The following is a 21,458-nucleotide window of genomic DNA, read 5'->3' as shown; positions in this document are numbered from 1 at the left end:
TAACCATAAAGAATTGATGAATGCAGAAACAGTCTGGCATCCAAGCCAGTGAGACATGGGCATACCAGAATAGTACTCTTTTCACACTATTGTGCCAAGCCGAACCATAAGTTGCTGGCTTGGATATTTTCTTTTCACATTGTCCTTTCCAGCACAGTTCCAGCAACTATGGTGGATTCTTAACCAGACCAGCACAGTGCAGCTTGGCTTGTTGTGGCTAGGCTCTATAGTATGAAAAGGGTATAGGGCTGAAGGGAAAGAGGAATGTTTGTAGATGAAGAGAAAATAATACTGTTATACTTAACAAGCCTGCAGTAAATTCCTTAGTACTGTGATAGTGCACTCACCTGTATTTTGGAGACTGAGACCAACTTTGAAGGAGAACAAAAGAAAGAAGGAGGGGGCAAAGAAAGAAAGAAAGAAAGAAAGAAAGAAAGAAAGAAAGAAAGAAAGAAAGAAAGAAAGAAAGAAAGAAAAAAAAAAAAAAAAAAAAAAGAGAATATGAGAAAGAAAATAGGGGGTAAATGTCTGCAATTTCACTGCAATGATATGCCTATCATTTGTAATTCATTCAAATTCTGATGAAGTCCAAATATCATTCACATAAATAAATATCTTTATGCGAGTAAAGTAAAGTACGTTACATAACAAATGCCACGAACGGCCTGATGGAAACAGCAAATGTCGGTAAACTTTCCATATGTAAACATTTTTTTTAAATACACTATACGAGGTGGGATCATTTTGTGTCGGTAAAATTAATTATGTGAGAAATGGCAGTGGAAACGCTTTTAATACAAAATATTGATATGGCCAAAAGTATGTGGACATTTCTTCAAATTAGTGGATTTCACCTGTTGCGGACAGGTTTATAAAATCGAGCACACCGCCATGCAATCTCCATAGACAAACATTGGCAGTAGAATGGCCTTACTGAAGAGCTCAGTGACATTCAAAGTGGCACCGTCATAGGATGCCACCTTTCCAAGTCAGTTTGTCAAATTTCTGCCCTGCTAGAGCTGCCCCGGTCAACTGTAAGTGATATTATTGTGAAGTGGAAACGTCTAGGAGCAACACCGGCTCAGCCGCGAAGTGGTAGGACACAAAAGCTCACAGAACAGGGCCGCCGAGTGTTGAAGCACGTAGTGCATAAAAAGCGTCTGTTCTTCTGGAAGCAACGTCAGCACAAGAACTGCTCGTCGTGAGCTGCATGAAAAGGGTTTTCATGGCCGAGCAGCCGCATACAAGCATAAGACCACCATGCGCAATGCCAAGCGTTGACTGGAGTGGTGTAAAGCTCACCGCCATTGGACTCTGGAGCAGTAGAAACACGTTCTCCGGAGTGATGAATCACGCTTCACTATCTGGCAGTCCGACCGACTAATCTGAGTTTGGCAGATGTCAGGAGAACGCTACCTGCCCCATTGCATTGTGCCAACTGTAAAGTTGGTTGGAGGAGGAATAATGGTCTGGGGCTGTTTTTCCTGGTTCGGGCTAGGCCCCTTACTTCCAGTGAAGGGGATTCTTAATGCTACAGCATACAATGACATTCTAGAAGATTCTGTGCTTCCAACTTGGTGGCAACAGTTTGGGGAAGGCCCTTTCCTGTTTCAGTATGACAATGCCGCCGTGCACAAGGCGAGGTCCAACCCTGTCGAACACCTTTGGAATGAATTGGAACACCGACCAGGCCTAATCGCCCAACAACAGTGCCCGACCTGAAGCAAGTCCCTGCAGCAATGTTCCAACATCTAATGGAAAGCCTTCCCAGAAGAGTGGAGGCTGTTAAAGCAGCAAAGTGGGGACCAACTCCATATTAATGCCCATCATTTTGGAATGAGATGTTAGACGAGCAGGTGTCCATGTACTTTTGGTAATGTAGTGTATAATAACCATCACATCAAAGTAAACTTGAAGTCACGCTGTGATATGTTGTGTGGTCCTCCCACTACGACTCGGGAAAGCTTGCAGATTATTAGGCTACAGATTAAATAAATTATGATGAACTTCACAGGGTGGCAAAAGTGCACGGTGATGAGCTTGATTCTACTTTCCAATAAATAGAGGGTCTAATTCTGTTGACATGATGATCGATGCTTGGCTGCCATTTGTCAAATAAAAATAATCTCGCTCTTATCCATAATAATCTCATCATGTAGGTAGCCTACCCGCACTGAATCTGAAAGTTGTTGGCTAGAGTACAAGTGCCAAGACCAGAGTGGGCACACCTTTTTTTGGTTTGACTAAACCATCAGTAGAATTGAAAATCCGTTGCAAACCCATTTAACCTGTATTTTTTATTAGGTACATGGGAATTTCATCACGCAGAGATTTTTATCCACAAAAAGTCCATTTGATGGAAAGAAATCTCCTGTTAAGCGGATTTGAGAAAATTTGCATGAAAATCTGTCGCCATGCATGAAACCTAGCTACTGTAATATTTGTAATGTTATGACAGAAAACATAGTATTTACAGTACATATCAGAAACATCTGCACCATTAGGCATTAAGCAATATAGGGTGAACTATCCCATTAAGCTGTTGAGCAGACCTACCAATGCCGGGCGAAACCACTCTCTCATAGTGGTAAGGGTTGACACACACATTGTCATATTTGAGGTCGAAGGCGTATTGGCAGAACTTTACATGCTTTAGCTCATTCTTGTGTAGGTCTGGCCAGCGCCATAATCGAGCGTAGATCACATGGGGGAAGCCTTTCCTCCCTGCAACCTGGAGTGAGGGGGAGGGAGGAGAGAGAGTTAGAGATACAAGGCCCTATTCAATCAAAACTAGTATATGGGTTTATGTTAAATCTCTTAACTGGGCTAGACATTTTTTTAAAGAGGCATTGCAGTCAAAAACTAGATTTTGCTTATTTTTTTAATGATATTTCCACACCATGAGTTTGAAATAACACTCTTTTTTAGGCTCGGAATTTCAGCCTGTTCAGGTCGGATGGAGTTTTTGGCCCACATCATGACATTGCAATCTGATCTGATTATTCTGACCAATGACCAGTCATCTTTTATTTGAATATGTATCCTCCTACATTGAAGGGGTAAGTGGGGTAGGCTTTAGAGTCTAGACAATCTTATCCGCCAATCAGGGCTGTGTATGTAAATATATAAAAATTGTATCAACACATGATGAGAACATTTCAATGGCAAAAGGAGGCTCCGGGAAATAAATGAGTTATTTTCATGAAATAAACACAAAGTGATTTATTATACATACATAGATTATTTATTATTTAAATGAAAATAGACTGCATGGGGGCATAACAAAAAAATGTTTTTGCACATAATAATAATAATAATATGCCATTTAGCAGACGCTTTTATCCAAAGCGACTTACAGTCATGTGTGCATACATTCTACGTATGGGTGGTCCCGGGAATCGAACCCACTACCCTGGCGTTACTCGCCATGCTCTACCAACTGAGCTACAGAAGGACTTGGGTTAGTACCATGTGTCTTAGTGGTTACTACTGCATTCACGACCTTCATGTGCTATGATAAAATAGCAATGAATACCGCCTGTCTACCTTTGTAGTCGACGTGAATAGATAAAGGCTTTGTTTAGCAGTAGCACGGTTACATGGTTGGATATAGTCAAGCTGACCACCTAGGTTCATGACCACTGATACATTGAGGTTCATTTTCAAGTTCAATTCAGCTTCAGAAGTAAATTGCTGTAATGGTGATTGAAAATGTTCTGGCACTGAGAGACAAAAAACAATATTTTCCCCCCTTCAAAAAAAAAAAAAAAAAAAAAAAAAAAAAAAGGGGGAGTGTCCCTCGTAATTATTCATTTCGCCTTGGCCATCCAAATGAACGAGGCCCACTGCTTGACGACGGGGCTCTGGACGTCATGGCGACCTTCACTCAGCCGTACCTCCTGTTGTTCTATGCTAAGTGTTCCAGTGAGGTGACAGATCGGTAGGATGCAGAAAAACAGGCAAATAGCTGTTTACCTTTCTGTTTCCTATTGGGCTGCCCTATCCAGAGCCTCTCTGCTCACCCAGGACACTGATTGGTCGAGTATTAAAGGCTTGATAAGAGGTTGGCTTATAATAAGGAGGTAAAACGGCTGTGTCTTTTTCAGACTTTAAAGAACAAGACATAACAAACGTCCGCGGTACAGTACAGTACGGTCAGTGGTACGGTGGCGATTATTTCAACACGTAGAATCGCTGGGAATTGTAAACTAACAGAAAATGACCGCCAATGTTCTGAGGTGTCCTATTATGCACACCGATTTCCCAAGGCTCTGTTGCAACTTCAGCCGGTTCTGCATTTGCAGTATCTTCCGCACGATATGTACACACAGCAGGAAAATGATAAGCACATAAGCTGATTTGACTGATTTAAGATGAAAACTTCGACCCTGTTACGGGTCAACCCTGTTACTTTATTTGGCACTTAATAAGCACTTACTATAATAATTTTAATTTAACCTCTTGAAAAGTGTAGGCATCCTGATAAATAAGAACCCTTTTCCATTATACCTCAGAACACGGACCAAAAAGGCCGCTTTCTAATGTTGAATTGTACCTTTCATGGTGAAAAATGCACATTGATTTCATTGTATATCCCCCCTGGGGCAAATCTGGTGTTTTCGATAGAATTCAAGCTATATTCGATCAAATCCAGACAGGAACTAGTATTTTAGCAGGGGATCTAAATCACACATTCGGCAAGTTAGCCAGACAGCAATAAAATACACTTAGCGACAGAATATGGAGAGGTGCAGACAGTGTTGAAGAAAGTAAAGTTTATTATTTTAACAGCGCAGGCAAACGACAGGTCAATGTAGGCAGGGGTCAATGATCCAGCGAGGGTGTAAGGCACCAGAACAGCAGGCGGGCTCAGGGTCAGGTCAGGTCAATCCAGAGTAGAGGCAAAGTTACAGGACGGCAGGCAGTAAAGGTCAAAACCGGGAAACTAGAAAAAAATGGACTATAGCAAAGACAGGGGCAAGGGAATACGCTTGTAGGTTTGAACGAACTGGCACAGACAGACAGAAAACACAGGAATAAGTACCCAGGGAATAATGGAGAAGATGGGCGACACCTGAAGGGGGGTGGAGACAAGCACAAGAACAGGTGAAACAGATCAGGTGTGACAGTAGCCCCCCTCTAGGGACGCCACCTGGCGTCCTACCTGGGCACATACCTGGTTGAGCGGGGTGCCGGCATTGGAACTCAGAGATGAGGCCTGGGTCCAGGATGTCCCTAGAGGAGACCCAGCACCTCTCCTCCGGGCCGTAACCGTCCCAGTCAACCAGGTACTGGAATCCCCTGCCCTGAGGTCGAACCTTCAGGAGGCGTCTCACCATGTACGCTGGTCGGCCGTCGATGAGACGAGGGAGAGGGGTGGGACCTGGAAACAGGAGACAAAGGGTTGTGAGACATGGGTTTAATTCTAGACACAGGAAAGGTAGGAAGTATAAGAAGGGTACGGGGCAACAGAGGACGAACAGCAGAGGGGCTAATGATCTTAAATCAGGGGGGGGAAGGCCTCGGCTTCAGGGGGTGTAGCTGCGGGGCTATAGCGGCGTGCCAGCGCATCTGGCTTGACCTTCTTGGATACCGGTCAGTGTTGTGAAAGCGAAGTGGCCCGGGCCTTACTGAACCCCTCCCAGAGGTCCTGGTACTCCACATGGCAAGCGGAAGGCGTCCCTGGGCAGGCAGAGCTGACTTCAGGAAATGAGTGTGGCAGAACAGGCTCCAGACCATGATGGCACCAATAGACCAGTCAATCGAGGGATTGTGTCGCTAGAGCCAAGAGAATTCCAATACCACGGGAACCTGCGGAGACTCAATTAGCAGGAATTGGATCATCTCATTGTGGTTCCCGACACTCGTAGGTTGACGGGGTTGGTATGGTGGGTGACCCGGCCTATAGAGCGCCCGTCCAGTGCTCTAACATCCATGGGAATGGAGGTTGAGTGGGGATACTCACCTCGGACGCCAGGGTAACGTCCATAAGTCTCAAACCAGCCCCGAGTCGATGAGTATCTGGAGAGACTTGATCAGGTACCCCCACAGCAGGGTGGCATGGAGAGGGGTGCGAGAAAGGGGAGAAGCAAAATTGTCCTTAAGACCCACCAGAGTACTCATTCCTACAAATGAGCTAGGTCAAATCAAATCAAATTTTATTTGTCACATACACATGGTTAGCAGATGTTAATGCGAGTGTAGCGAAATGCTTGTGCTTCTAGTTCCGACAATGCAGTGATAACCAACAAGTAATCTAACTAACAATTCCAAAACTACTGTCTTATACACAGTGTAAGGGGATAAAGAATATGTACATAAGGATATATGAATGAGTGATGGTACAGAGCAGCATACAGTAGATGGTATCGAGTACAGTATATACATATGAGATGAGTATGTAGACAAAGTAAACAAAGTGGCATAGTTACAGTGGCTAGTGATACATGTATTACATAAGGATGCAGTCGATGATGTAGAGTACAGTATATACGTATGCATATGAGATTAATAATGTAGGGTAAGTAACATTATATAAGGTAGCATTGTTTAAAGTGGCTAGTGATATATTTACATAATTTCCAATCAATTCCCATTATTAGAGTGGCTGGAGTTGGGTCAGTGTCAATGACAGTGTGTTGGCAGCAGCCACTCAATGTTAGTGGTGGCTGTTTAACAGTCTGATGGCCTTGAGATAGAAGCTGTTTTTCAGTCTCTCGGTCCCAGCTTTGATGCACCTGTACTGACCTCGCCTTCTGGATGATAGCGGGGTGAACAGGCAGTGGCTCGGGTGGTTGATGTCCTTGATGATCTTTATGGCCTTCCTGTAACATCGGGTGGTGTAGGTGTCCTGGAGGGCAGGTAGTTTGCCCCCAGTGATGCGTTGTGCAGACCTCACTACCCTCTGGAGAGCCTTACGGTTGAGGGCGGAGCAGTTGCCGTACCAGGCGGTGATACAGCCCGCCAGGATGCTCTCGATTGTGCATCTGTAGAAGTTTGGGAGTGCTTTTGGTGACAAGCCGAATTTCTTCAGCCTCCTGAGGTTGAAGAGGCGCTGCTGCGCCTTCTTCAGGACGCTGTCAGTGTGAGTGGACCAATTCAGTTTGTCTGTGATGTGTATGCCGAGGAACTTAAAACTTGCTACCCTCTCCACTACTGTTCCATCGATGTGGGTAGGGGGGTGTTCCCTCTGCTGTTTCCTGAAGTCCACAATCATCTCCTTAGTTTTGTTGACGTTGAGTGTGAGGTTATTTTCCTGACACCACACTCCGAGGGCCCTCACCTCTTCCCTGTAGGCCGTCTCGTCGTTGTTGGTAATCAAGCCTACCACTGTTGTGTCGTCCGCAAACTTGATGATTGAGTTGGAGGCGTGCGTGGCCACGCAGTCGTGGGTGAACAGGGAGTACAGGAGAGGGCTCAGAACGCACCCTTGTGGGGCCCCGTGTTGAGGATCAGCGGGGAGGAGATGTTGTTGCCTACCCTCACCACCTGGGGGCGGCCCGTCAGGAAGTCCAGTACCCAGTTGCACAGGGCGGGGTCGAGACCCAGGGTCTCGAGCTTGATGACGAGCTTGGAGGGTACTATGGTGTTGAATGCCGAGCTGTAGTCGATGAACAGCATTCTCACATAGGTATTCCTCTTGTCCAGGTGGGTTAGGGCAGTGTGCAGTGTGGTTGAGATTGCATCGTCTGTGGACCTATTTGGGCGGTAAGCAAATTGGAGTGGGTCTAGGGTGTCAGGTAGGGTGGAGGTGATATGGTCCTTGACTAGTTTCTCAAAGCACTTCATGATGACGGAAGTGAGTGCTACGGGGCGGTAGTCGTTTAGCTCAGTTACCTTAGCTTTCTTGGGAACAGGAACAATGGTGGCCCTCTTGAAGCATGTGGGAACAGCAGACTGGTATAGGGATTAATTGAATATGTCCGTAAACACACCGGCCAGCTGGTCTGCGCATGCTCTGAGGGCGCGGCTGGGGATGCCGTCTGGGCCTGCAGCCTTGCGAGGGTTAACACGTTTAAATGTCTTACTCACCTCGGCTGCAGTGAAGGAGAGACCGCATGTGTCAGTGGCACTGTATTGTCCTCAAAGCGGGCAAAAAAGTTATTTAGTCTGCCTGGGAGCAAGACATCCTGGTCGGTGACTGGGCTGGGTTTCTTCTTGTAGTCTGTGATTGACTGTAGACCCTGCCACATGCCTCTTGTGTCTGAGCCGTTGAATTGAGATTCTACTTTGTCTCTGTACTGACGCTTAGCTTGTTTAATAGCCATGCGGAGGGAATAGCTGCACTGTTTGTATTCGGTCATGTTGCCAGACACCTTGCCCTGATTAAAAGCAGTGGTTCGCGCTTTCAGTTTCACGCGAATGCTGCCATCAATCCACGGTTTCTGGTTAGGGAATGTTTTTATCGTTGCTATGGGAACGACATCTTCAACGCACTTTCTAATGAACTCGCACACCGAATCAGCGTATTCGTCAATATTTTTATCTGACGCAATACGAAACATGTCCCAGTCCACGTGATGGAAGCAGTCTTGGAGTGTGGAGTCCGCTTGGTCGGACCAGCATTGGACAGACCTCAGCGTGGGAGCCTCTTGTTTTAGTTTCTGCCTGTAGGCAGGGATCAACAAAATGGAGTCGTGGTCAGTTTTTCTGAAAGGGGGGCGGGGCAGGGCCTTATATGCGTCGCGGAAGTTAGAGTAGCAATGATCCAAGGTTTTTACCACCCCTGGTTGCGCAATCGATATGCTGATAAAATTTAAGGAGTCTTGTTTTCAGATTAGCTTTGTTAAAATCCCCAGCTACAATGAATGCAGCCTCCGGATAAATGGTTCCCAGTTTGCAAAGAGTTAAATAAAGTTCGTTCAGAGCCATCGATGTGTCTGCTTGGGGGGGAATATATACGGCTGTGATTATAATCGAAGAGAATTCTCTTGGAAGATAATGCGGTCTACATTTGATTGTGAGGAATTCTAAATCAGGTGAACAGAAGGATTTGAGTTTCTGTATGTTTCTTTCATCACACCATGTCTTGTTAGTCATGAGGCATTCTGTCGGCGCGATGCGTGGAGAAACCCGTTGGCTGCACCGCATCGGATAGCGTCTTCCCAGTAAGCCATGTTTCCGTGAAGCAGAGAACGTTGCAGTCTCTGATGTCCCTCTGGAATGCTACCCTTGCCCGGATTTCATCAACCTTGTTGTCAAGAGACTGGACATTGGCAAGAAGAATGCTGGGGAGTGGTGCACGATGTGCCCTTGTCCGGAGTCTGACCAGAAGACCGCTACGTTTTCCTCTTTTTCGGAGTCGTTTTTTTGGGTCGCTGCATGCGATCCATTCCGTTGTCCTGTTTGTAAGGCAGAACACAGGATCCGCGTCACGGAAAACATATTCTTGGTCGTACTGATGGTGAGTTGACGCTGATCTTATATTCAGTAGTTCTTCTCGACTGTATGTAATGAAACCTAAGATGACCTGGGGTACTAATGTAAGAAATAACACGTAAAAAAACAAAAAACTGCATAGTTTCCTAGGAACGCGAAGCGAGGCGGTCATCTCTGTCGGCGCCTGTCTCTTGAAGGGACAGGTAAACACATAATGACCGGCAGTACCACAATACACAGTCTGCGTACCCGTTCAGCCGGAGACAGCCTAGCCCTGCCGAGCTGCATCTGCTCGGGAAGAGGTAAATCGGCAGTCTTCGAAGGCTCTTGGAGGAACTCAGGTAAGCTTTGATCCTCTCGGGGACTTCTGGAGTTCATCAGCTGCAAGGTGGGATCCTTGAGTGAGCGATTGGGACCGCAATCAGACCTCTTCTCCCTCCTACGTTCCCGTAGCCGTCCATCGATCCGGATGGTTAAGGCAATGAGTGAGTCGAGATCCGTCGGGAGTTCCCGGGCTGCAAGCTCGTCCTTTACTTCCTCCGATAATCCGTGCAGGAATGTGTCGAACAGCGCTTCCGGGTTCCAGGCACACTCCGCTGCTAGCATGTGGAAGTCCACTGCATAGTCTTCCACACTGAGAGAGTCCTGCCGAAGCTGGAGTAACTTCCAGGTAGCCTCTCTCCCAGACACCGGAGCCTCTAAGACATTTTTCACCTCCGCCGCGAAACCCTCCAGACTGTTGTTCCCAAACGGCCATAGCCCAGGGGAGGGCCCTCCCGGACAAAAGCGTGATGAGGGGAAGGAGGAAGGCTGCAACTCCATGACGAGAAAACACTGACAGGTGCCCGACTCTCCATCAAAGCGCTCCGGGGGAGGTAAGTGGAGTTCCCGGCCGGGCTGCTCCCAGCCGGGCTACTGAGGGGCTGGGAGAGTACCGTTGTGGTAGGCTGTCTAGTAGACAGCCCACGGAATTGCTCCCACAATGTGTCCAATGCTAGGTCGTGACGTTCGGCCACGTTCTAGAACCCTTCCATCAGACCGCGAAGCAACCCTTCGTGCCTACCAATGGAGGCTCCTTGGGAGGAGATGCCATCGCGGAGCTGGTACTAGTTTTCTGGGTCAGTCATGGCCAGTTCGTACTATCACGTTTTAAGGTATGACCCAAAAGCAGACAGTGTTGAAGAAACAAATGTTTATTATTTAAACAGGGGCAGGCAAACGACAGGTCAAGGCAGGCAGGGGTCAATGATCCAGAGATGGCGTAAGGCACTGGAACAGCAGGCGGGCTCGGGGTCAGGTCAGGCAGAGGCTGAAACTGCCTATTTCTCAGCCCCAGATACTAGAATATGCATATAATTTCCAAAACTGTCAAAATATTGTCTGTGAGTATAACAGAGGAGGAAAATCTGAGGAAAATCAAACCAGGAAGTGCTGTTTTTCCTAAAAGCTCTCTGTTCCTTTGGATGCCTTGCCTCCATTTAAAGGGATATCAACCAGATTCCTTTTCCTATGGCTTCCTCAAGGTATCAACAGTCTTTAGACATAGTGAAAAATGATTGAGAAAGATAACATTGCATCACATCAGTGGACAGCTGGGTGTTCGCAGTTTTGCTTGTGCAACAGAGTGGGGCAGCCATTGTCTCTCCCTCTCCTATTGAAAAAGTGACAGTCAAGGTTGATATATTATCGATTATATATTTTAAAAACAACCTGATGATTGATTATAAAAAAAAAATTGACGTGTTTCTGTGGACATTACAGGTACTATTTGGAATTTTTGTCTGCAATGTCATGACCGCTCGAGCCTGTGGATTTCTGAACATAACGCGCCAAAATGGAGGTATTTTGGATATAAAAATTATCTTTATGGAACAAAAGGAACATTTATTGTGTAACTGGGAGTCTCGTGAGTGCAAACATCCGAAGATCATCAAAGGTAAGCGATTTAATCTATTGCTTTTCTAACTTTCGTGACCAATCTACTTGGCTGCTAGTGTTTGTAATATTTTGTCTACTGAGAGAGATGTTCTTACATAAACGCTTGTTATGCTTTCACCGAAAAGCTGTATTGAAATCTGACACGCCAGGTGGATTAACAACATGCTAAACTGTGTTTTGCTATATTGTATTTGTGATTTCATGAAAATTAAATATTTTTTGTAATTTAATTTGAATTTGGCGCGCTGCAATTCAGGGGGTGTTGATGAAAATGATCCCACTAAAGGGATGGGTGCGTCAAGAATTGAACTTTATCCCATTACTCAACAACATGAAAGCAGATCTATTTAAATGGAACAATCTTCCCATAAATCTTACTGGTAGAATAAACATCTTTAGAATGGCATGGCTCCCAAAGTTTCTATATTATAAAATGTATACTCAGTCACTTTATATGGGGATATGAAACTCATAGAATAAAAAGGAAAGTTTTACATCTCCTTAAATCTGATGGTGATTTTAACTTTCCAGACTTGGAATTGTATCAACTCGCCACCCAAGGCTTTTACTTGCGACATATTGTTAAATGCACTAAAGAGGAACAATGGGTACATATTGAAGATGCAGAATCTTTACACATGTCTATTTTCAAAAGATAAAGCTAAGAACATTAACAATTTCATAGTTAAGAACACTATAACAATATGGAAGAAAATTAAACAGATTGTACAAGAACTAATAACACTCCTTAAAACACACCCCTATGGAACAAGTATTGGATAGCTTTTCAGAATTCAGCAATAAATTGGCCCACATGGAAAAGTCAAGTCAAGTCAAATAAATGCATTTCCATGACAGAATTAAAAATCCCTTTTGGACTGACCAATATAGACATTTTCAAATACATGCAACTTAAAGGTTTTATATCACACAATAAAATATTGATCAAGCAACGTTGAGGGAATCCAATTTGATTCAGGAAATGATATTAATTTGTTAGGTAAGATATACAAAACCTTGCAGGGAGCCTATCCATCTAACAATCTCTTAGAAAAAAATACAAACTATTGGAACCAAGACTTAAAAAGAACTGATATTGGCACAAGAATGTATAGAACGTATTATACATGAGACAAAATGCATCAATTCTACAGCACAACGGCAGAGTCATGTCTTAAGTGTAAAACTAACAGTGACTCAATGATTCATGCTTTCTGGGAGTGCTATAAAGTAGAACAGTTATGGGTGGAGTTAGAAAGTTGGCTGTCGGAAGTTTTACAATGTAAATGTACTTTTAATCCGTCTATCTGCATATTTCAAGGTATGCCATATGAGGGCACGGTGAGATAACCAGTGAGTTGGACCATACTTGTCTCATCAATCATTTTGAAAAAACATTTACTTAAAAACTGGAAATCAAGTGATCCTCCATCATTGGGACAGGGGAAGAATCAAATGCATTATTGTTAGAATATTGAAAGTGTGTGGGCGACCGAGAAAGGCAGAGTGGTGCAGTTTGAGGACATGTGGCATAGAGTCTTGCAGGCGATCTGGAGATGAATGCGGTGGGAACATGTGGGTCTGGGCAGGTGGGATGTTGATGTGTGTTTGTCTGTTGTCTGTGTATGTTTATTTTGTTTTAAAAATGTAATAAAATGTCATAAATATAACAACAAAAAGTTGAACATGTGCTCTTTAAGACAGAATGTTAAAATTAGGTGAATTTTTGTATATATATATTTTTTTTACAAAAGTACACTACCTAAAAGGCACTCTACGGGTGGAGTGACAAAACTGTCAAAAATAAATGAATATTCCTGTACAATATAACAGCATGTTTTAATCAATAGGCGATGTGGTTATATTTCATATTGTTTAACACTGTGAAAATAAATATGATTAAATATTAAACGGATGTGAAAATATACTGTCTGTAATGCTGATTGAAGCAAAGATTGAACCTCATGATAAACTTCCATGAGGTTTCTATGGAAGAGGAACAGAGACATTAGAGACACAAGAGACTTTAATCTGTTTATACAGGCCTGGGCTAAATGATAGGGGTTACCGGGGATGCTGACGTAGCGGACTTCAAAAGTGTCACCCTCACCCTTGGTCTAATGGTCGAGACATTGGTTTCTCCTGTGGGAGACCTGGGTTTGGATCCTGACTGTGACAATAGCACCAAATTTGTGTAGAGAACTTTTCAGGGTTCCTCCAAGGGTCAATGTATAATTCGCACCCTGCACTAAGTCTAATGTATTGTGTGATGATGTCACTTTTGCTCTGCTACTACAGCTGCTGGTGTCAATACTGTTCTGACTGTACCTGGAATCAGCAGGGGAAACGGTGTGTGTGTGGCAGGGAGATTAATTATGTGTGAAAATGGGGGGGTTGAGTTCGTACAGTATTTAATGTATGTGTGTGTGCCTGCGTGTGTGCGGTCATGCATGCGTGTGTGTGTGTGTGTGATAGAGAAAAGGGACAGAGACAGAGAAGGGGAGAGTGAGTGACAGAAAGAGAGACAGAGAGAGAGACAGAGAAAGGGAGAGTGGGTGACAGAGAGAGAGACAGAGAAAGGGAGAGTGGGTGACAGAAAGAGAAACAGAGAAGGGGAGAGAGAGTGGGTGACAGAAAGAGAGACAGAGAGAGAGACAGAGAAAGGGAGAGTGTGTGACAGAAAGAGAGACAGGGAAGGGGAGAGAGAGTGGGTGACAGAAAGAGAGAGAAGGGGAGAGTGGGTGACAGAAAGAGAGACAGAAAAGGGGAGAGTGGGTGACGGAAAGAGAGACAGAGAATGGGAGAGTGGGTGACAGGCAGAGAGACAGAGAATGGGAGAGTGGATGACAGAAAGAGAGACAGAGAAGGGGAGAGAGAGGGTGACAGAAAGAGAGACAGAGAATGGGAGAGTGGGTGACAGAAATAGAGACAGAGAATGGGAGAGTGGGTGACAGAAAGAGAGACAGAGAAGGGGAGAGTGGGTGACAGAAAGAGAGACAGAGAAGGGGAGAGTGGGTGACAGAAAGAGAGACAGAGAAGGGGAGAGTGGGTGACAGAAAGAGAGGATATGGATCTACATGTGACTGTGAGCAAAGTCATTAGACATTTGAAGCCTGATCTAGTCCACAGCTATGTCTCCACAGCTCCCCCTCTCTCTATTTCGCTCCCCTCCCTCTTTTGTTGGGGAGAAGGTCACAGAAGGTGAGGCATGATGTCTTCAATCAGCAGTTAGGATTTATTCTTCCAGGGCGTATTGAATTAACTACCTCTCTCTAGATCCACCGTGGGTGCACACACACACACACACACACACACACACACACACACACACACACACACACACACACACACACACACACACACACACACACACACACACACACACACACACACACACACACACACACACACACACACACACACACACATAGACTCATTGAGTAGTCACTTTGCAGCATTAGCCACCATTAGCAAGGCTTAAGTAACTGAAACCTCATAGCATCTGCATAAATTAGCACCTCCTCATTTGACTGTTGCCATGTAACATTAGCCAACATTCGTTACAGGCATAGTCTATGAAAGAGGTTTCCGTCATCATAAAAATCATTCAGAAATGTCCATGTCTTTCAGCAGAATATCTCCAACATGTGTTTGGCAGCAAGTGCTTGACAGAAACCTTGGTCTAACTCTCAAAAGAGAAAACCAGGGCAACAGCGGCAAGGAAAAATTCCCTACAGTAGGCAGGAAGAAACCTTGAGAGATTTCACATTAGGCTACATATGACCATGTGGCATGACATACATAAATGGTCTATTTATGTATTGCTCCGTTTATTAAACTCAAGTTAAATAATCGGCTCCGTCACACCCTGATCTGTTTCACCTGCCTTGTGCTTGTCTCCACCCCCCACCGGGTGTCTCCCATTTCCCCCCATTATGCCCTGTGTACTTATACCTGCGTTTTCTGTTGGTCTATTGCCGTTTGTCTTGTCAAGTCTTTCCAGCGTGTTCTCCCGTATTCCAGTATATCTAGTTTCTGTTTTCTAGTCCTCCCAGTTCTGACCATTCTGCCTGCCCTGACCCTAAGCCTGCCATTCTGTCCCTGTTTTACATTTTCTTGGATTACCGACCTCTGCCTGCCCTGCAACTGCCGTTTGTCTGCCCCGTTTGTAATAAACATTTGGAATTCGACCTGTCTGCCTCCTGTGTCTGCATCTGGGTCTTATCCTGAGTCGTGTTAGCCTCCTCATATCAAACATTGTTAAAGACAAGTTTCAAATGAAATCATAATGCAAGATTGAGGTTTACTGTATTTTTTACACTTTGCCCAGGATCAATAGGCCTGTACTGTGTACTACTTACATTTCTCTATGTGTGCTAAAGGTGACCATTCTGCAGGTGTCCATATACAGTGCCTTTAGAAAGTATTCATACCCTTTGACTTATTCCATGATTTGTTGTATTACAGCCAGAATTCAATTATTATTTTTATTTTTTATCTACACACAATACTCCATAATGACAAAGTGAAACATGTTTTTAGAAATGTTTGCACATTTATTGAAGATGAAATAATGCCAGTATTTGACAGTATTTTATGTTTTCGAATAATAAAAGTTCTAAATATGCTTTCTGAGTAGTTCATGACCCCTAGGTTGGCAACAGATAAATTATAAGCGATTTCCTGCCAAGAACTCATCACAAATTCAGATACCTCCTGCGCTTCGACCTGTTATTTTGTGCAGTTGTTTTTGAAGTTCGATTTTGTTTTATTTGTTCATAAGTGTTTGTGTCAAAACCTGCTATCAACTAGCCAGCTAGCTAGCTAGGTTGCAATGGAGCCTGCTTCGCCTGGAATAACTAACAAAAGTTTCCAGCACGGTAGAAGCTGTGTTTATTATGCTCTTGTCCAGGACAATATTGACAATCAGGAGTACAGTGCAGCAATTGTTTGCTTGCGGAGGATTACAGGAATACGGTTGCTATCCTTAGCAAGCAAATTTCAATTCTGCGCAAACTTTCTCAACACCTGTGGCTGGATGCCACTCGGGCTTCATGGATGTATCCCCACCTTGTCTGCTGTCCCTATCCGAATGGCCTGTGCTACCTGGAGCCTGCCTGTCAAGGAAGTCACCTCCAACTGCTTCTCATCCTCCATCTTGTAGCGGAGTAGATGAAGAACAGCAAGAGGATTGTTCCAATCAGCGCTGGTCCCATGTCACAAGTAACGTGGAAACCAAAGGCAGCGGCATGCTGCTAAGTGAACTGGAGTGTCTGCAAGAGGTCCGGAGAAGATTATCATGAGGAATAGCTTAGCTGTCACACCCTGATCTATTTCACCTGTCTTTGTGCTTGTCTCCACCCCCCTCCAGGTGTTGCCCATCTGCACCATTATCCCCTATGTATTTATACCTGAGTTATCTGTTTGTCTGTTTCCAGTTCGTCTTGTCTCGTCAAGCCTACCAACGTTTTCCCGTACTCCTGTTGTTTTCTCTCTAGTCCGTTTTCTAGTTTTAAGCATTCTGCCTGCCCTGACCCTGAGCCTGCCATTCTGTACATTTCGGACTCTGCTCTGGATTACTGATCTCTGCCTGCCCTTGACCTGGCGTTTGCCTGCCCCCTGTTTTTGTAATAAACTTCTGTTACTTTGAACTGTCTGCATCTGGGTCTTACCTTGAGGACTGATATTCGCAGCCCTCGTGCCTGATCTACCTGCGTTTTTATCGCTGGGACTGCCTGTGTCTGCGACGGCTGAGCTGACTCCAACTACGCTGACTCCAGCAGCGGCTTTGTCGTCGAGTTCAGCTCCTTTCCATCTCTCTGGATCTGACGGGGCACTGCCTGCTGTGGGAGGTCTGGATCTATCGCCAGAGCTGCGGGCGTATACTATCCTGCTTCTAGTGGGCTCGTGAAAGGTTCCACTAATGTGAGGGGTAGGAATGGGCAGATTTCCCCATCCCCTTCTCCGGCCGTTGTATTGGGCAGTTCAATGGCGAGAAACATCTCAGTAACTGGAATAAAAACGGAGTACAGGTCATCAATAAGATGCGCCAAAACATTTTAAACCTGCAGCAGGAAATTCTGTTGATCATAGTTCATGTGGGATTCAATGACATTATGAATGGTTCTATGCTTTACACCAACAAACGCACCATAATATCTGGCCCTGTGCCCTCCCTAAATCATAGCATTGAACATTCCAGCAGACATTTAGCCTTCCATAACTGGCTACGTGACTATTGCAACTCTGAGGGTGTAACATTTATTGACAATTTCGATACCTTATGGAAACAAAACTTGTTTTCCATCCAAATCATTTGGGTTCTTGGATCGTTTCACAGCATTATAAGGCTGCGTTGAGACAATGATTATCAATGACCCAAGCCCAGCTCAGTTAATCCCTACCATTGTGTCGCTGAGTTGTCATAATGTTTAAGAAAATGTACACTACCGTTCAAAAGTTTGGGGTCACTTAGAAATGTCCTTGTTTTCCATGAAAACATACATGAAATGAGTTGCAAAATGAATAGGAAATATAGTCAAGACATTGAAAAGGTTATAAATATTTTTTTTAATTGAAATAAAAATTGTGTCCTTCAAACTTTGCTTTCATCAAAGAATCCTCCATTTGCAGCAATTACAGCCTTTGGCATTGTAGTTGTCAATTTGTTGAGGTAATCTGAAGAGATTTCACCCCATGCTTCCTGAAGCACCTCCCACAATTTGAAGTGGCTTTGTGGGTACTTCTTACAAATCATACGGTCAAGCTGCTCCCACAACAGAGCAACAGGGTTGAGATCTGGTGACTGTGCTGTCCACTCCCTAAATAGTTATTGCATAATTTGGAGCTGTGCTCTGCGTCATTGTCCTGTTGAAGGAGGAACTTGGCTCCAAATAAGCGCCGTCCACAGGGTATGTCATGGCGTTGCAAAATGGGAGTGATAGCCTTCCTTCTACAAGATCCCTTTAACCCTGTACAAATCTCCCACTTTGCCACCACCAAAGCACACCCAGACCCTCACATTGCCTCTACCATGCTTGACAGATGGTATCAAGCACTCCTCCAGCATCTTTTAATTTTTTCTGCGTCTCACAAATGTTCTTCTTTGTGATCCGAACACTTCAAACTTAAATGAATCTGTCCATAACACTTTTTTTACAATCTTCCTCTGTCCAGTGTCTGTGTTCCATTGCCCATCTTAATCTTTTATTTTTATTGGCCAGTCTGAGATATGTCTTTTTCTTTGCAACTCTGCCTGGAAGGCCAGCAACCCGGAGTTGCCTCTTCACTGTTGACATTGAGACTGGTGTTTTGCGGGTACTATTTAATGAAGCTGCCAGTTGAGGTCTTGTGAGGTGTCTGTTTCTCAAACTAGACACTCTAATGTACTTGTCCTCTTGCTCAGTTGTGCACCGGGGCCTCCCACTCCTCTTTCTATTCTCGTTAGAGCTAGTTTGCTCTGTTCTGTGAAGGGAGTAGTACACAGTGTTGTACGAGATCTTCAGTTTCTTAGCAATTTCTCGCATGGAATAGCCTTCATTTCTCAGAACTAGAATAGACTGATGAGTTTCAGAAGAAAGTTATTTGTTTCTGGTCATTTTGAGCCTGTAATCGACACACAAATTCTGATGCTCCAGATACTCAACTAGTCTAAAGAAGGCCAGTTTTATTGCTTCTTTAATCAGAACAACAGTTTTCAGCTGTGTTAATATAATTGCAAAAGGGTTTTCTAATGATCAATTAGACTTTTAAAATGAGAAACTTGGATTAGCTAGCACAACGTGCCATTGGAACATAGTGGTGATGGTTGCTGATAATGGGCCATAAAAAAATCTGCCATTTCCAGATACAATAGTAATTTACAACATTAACAATGTCTACACTTTATTTCTGATCAATTTGATGTTATTTTAATGGACAAAAATGTGCTTTTCTTTCAAAAACAAGGACATTTCTAAGTGACCCCAAACTTTTGAACGGTAGTGGACATTATACCAGAGGCGTTGGAAGACACAATGTAAGTAACTTGCCTTGGCAGCAGCTAATGAGCATCGTTAATAAATACAAAATTTATACTGTTGAATCCAAACAAATATAATTTTCTGCATTTTCTGCACTTTTATTATAATAATTGTGTAGTCTAGAGCGACTTTCTAGGTTAGCTAGCCAGCTATTGTCGTTCTTTTAACGCAACGTAACGTAATCAACACTGCTAGCTAGCCAGCTAGCCCCCGAATAGCAGCACTGTAGAAACTATTACACTCAACGGAACGACTTGATTAGTGTAGTGTCAACAACGCAGCCACTGCCAGCTAGCCTACTTCAGCAGTACTGTATAATTTTAATCATTTTAGTCAATAAGATTCTTGCTACGTAAGCTTAACTTTCTGAACATTCGAGACGTGTAGTCCACTTGTCATTCCAATCTCCTTTGCATTAGTGTAGCCTCTTCTGTAGCCTGTCAACTATGTGTCTGTCTATCCCTGTTCTCTCCTCTCTGCACAGACCATACAAACGCTCCACACCGCGTGGCCGCGGCCACCCTAATCTGGTGGTCCCAGCGCGCACGACCCACGTGGAGTTCCAGGTCTCCGGTAGCCTCTGGAACTGCCGATCTGCGGCCAACAAGGCAAAGTTCATCTCAGCCTATGCCTCCCTCCAGTCCCTCGACTTCTTGGCACTGACGGAAACATGGATCACCACAGACAACACTGCTACTCCTACTGCTCTCTCTTCGTCCGCCCACGTGTTCTCGCACACCCCGAGAGCTTCTGGTCAGCGGGGTGGTGGCACCGGGATCCTCATCTCTCCCAAGTGGTCATTCTCTCTTTCTCCCCTTACCCATCTGTCTATCGCCTCCTTTGAATTCCATGCTGTCACAGTTACCAGCCCTTTCAAGCTTAACATCCTTATCATTTATCGCCCTCCAGGTTCCCTCGGAGAGTTCATCAATGAGCTTGATGCCTTGATAAGCTCCTTTCCTGAGGACGGCTCACCTCTCACAGTTCTGGGCGACTTTAACCTCCCCACGTCTACCTTTGACTCATTCCTCTCTGCCTCCTTCTTTCCACTCCTCTCCTCTTTTGACCTCACCCTCTCACCTTTCCCCCCTACTCACAAGGCAGGCAATACGCTCGACCTCATCTTTACTAGATGCTGTTCATCCACTAACCTTATTGCAACTCCCCTCCAAGTCTCCGACCACTACCTTGTATCCTTTTCCCTCTCGCTCTCATCCAACACCTCCCACACTGCCCCTACTCGGATGGTATCGCGCCGTCCCAACCTTCGCTCTCTCTCCCCAGCTACTCTCTCCTCTTCCATCCTATCATCTCTTCCCTCTGCTCAAACCTTCTCCAACCTATCTCCTGATTCTGCCTCCTCAACCCTCCTCTCCTCCCTTTCTGCATCCTTTGACTCTCTATGTCCCCTATCCTCCAGGCCGGCTCGGTCCTCCCCTCCCGCTCCGTGGCTCGACGACTCATTGCGAGCTCACAGAACAGGGCTCCGGGCAGCCGAGCGGAAATGGAGGAAAACTCGCCTCCCCTGCGGACCTGGCATCCTTTCACTCCCTCCTCTCTACATTTTCCTCCTCTGTCTCTGCTGCTAAAGCCACTTTCTACCACTCTAAATTCCAAGCATCTGCCTCTAACCCTAGGAAGCTCTTTGCCACCTTCTCCTCCCTCCTGAATCCCCCCCCTCCCCCTCTCTGCAGATGACTTTGTCAACCATTTTGAAAAGAAGGTCGACAACATCCGATCCTCGTTTGCTAAGTCAAACGACACCGCTGGTTCTGCTCACACTGCCCTACCCTGTGCTCTGACCTCTTTCTCCCCTCTCTCTCCAGATGAAATCTCGCGTCTTGTGACGGCCGGCCGCCCAACAACCTGCCCGCTTGACCCTATCCCCTCCTCTCTTCTCCAGACCATTTCCGGAGACCTTCTCCCTTACCTCACCTCGCTCATCAACTCATCCCTGACCGCTGGCTACGTCCCTTCCGTCTTCAAGAGAGCGAGAGTTGCACCCCTTCTGAAAAAACCTACACTCGATCCCTCCGATGTCAACAACTACAGAATCGCATCTCTGCATGTCTGGCAGACATATCAGTGTGGATGACAGATCACCACCTCAAGCTGAACCTC

At 45.0% G+C, this 21,458-nt stretch overlaps 1 protein-coding gene across 4 annotated transcripts in view; it reads right to left on the bottom strand.

Annotated features, from left to right (window-relative positions):
- LOC124013125 (mothers against decapentaplegic homolog 4-like) overlaps nucleotides 1-21,458 on the bottom strand; it is a 46,137-nt gene that overhangs the window by 9,894 nt on the left and 14,785 nt on the right. For all 4 annotated transcript variants that reach the window (XM_046327303.1, XM_046327305.1, XM_046327306.1 and 1 more), the window contains exons 3-4: nucleotides 2,557-2,731; nucleotides 348-371 (exon numbers count right to left, since the gene is read on the bottom strand). In XM_046327303.1, the coding sequence (XP_046183259.1) occupies nucleotides 348-371; nucleotides 2,557-2,731 (199 nt within the window). The remainder of the gene's footprint in view (nucleotides 1-347; nucleotides 372-2,556; nucleotides 2,732-21,458) is intronic.

Source organism: Oncorhynchus gorbuscha, linkage group LG24 (assembly GCF_021184085.1).
Source record: "Oncorhynchus gorbuscha isolate QuinsamMale2020 ecotype Even-year linkage group LG24, OgorEven_v1.0, whole genome shotgun sequence".
In the NCBI taxonomy this organism is placed as follows: domain Eukaryota; kingdom Metazoa; phylum Chordata; class Actinopteri; order Salmoniformes; family Salmonidae; genus Oncorhynchus; species Oncorhynchus gorbuscha.
This window is presented reverse-complemented; position numbering and strand designations above follow the sequence as displayed.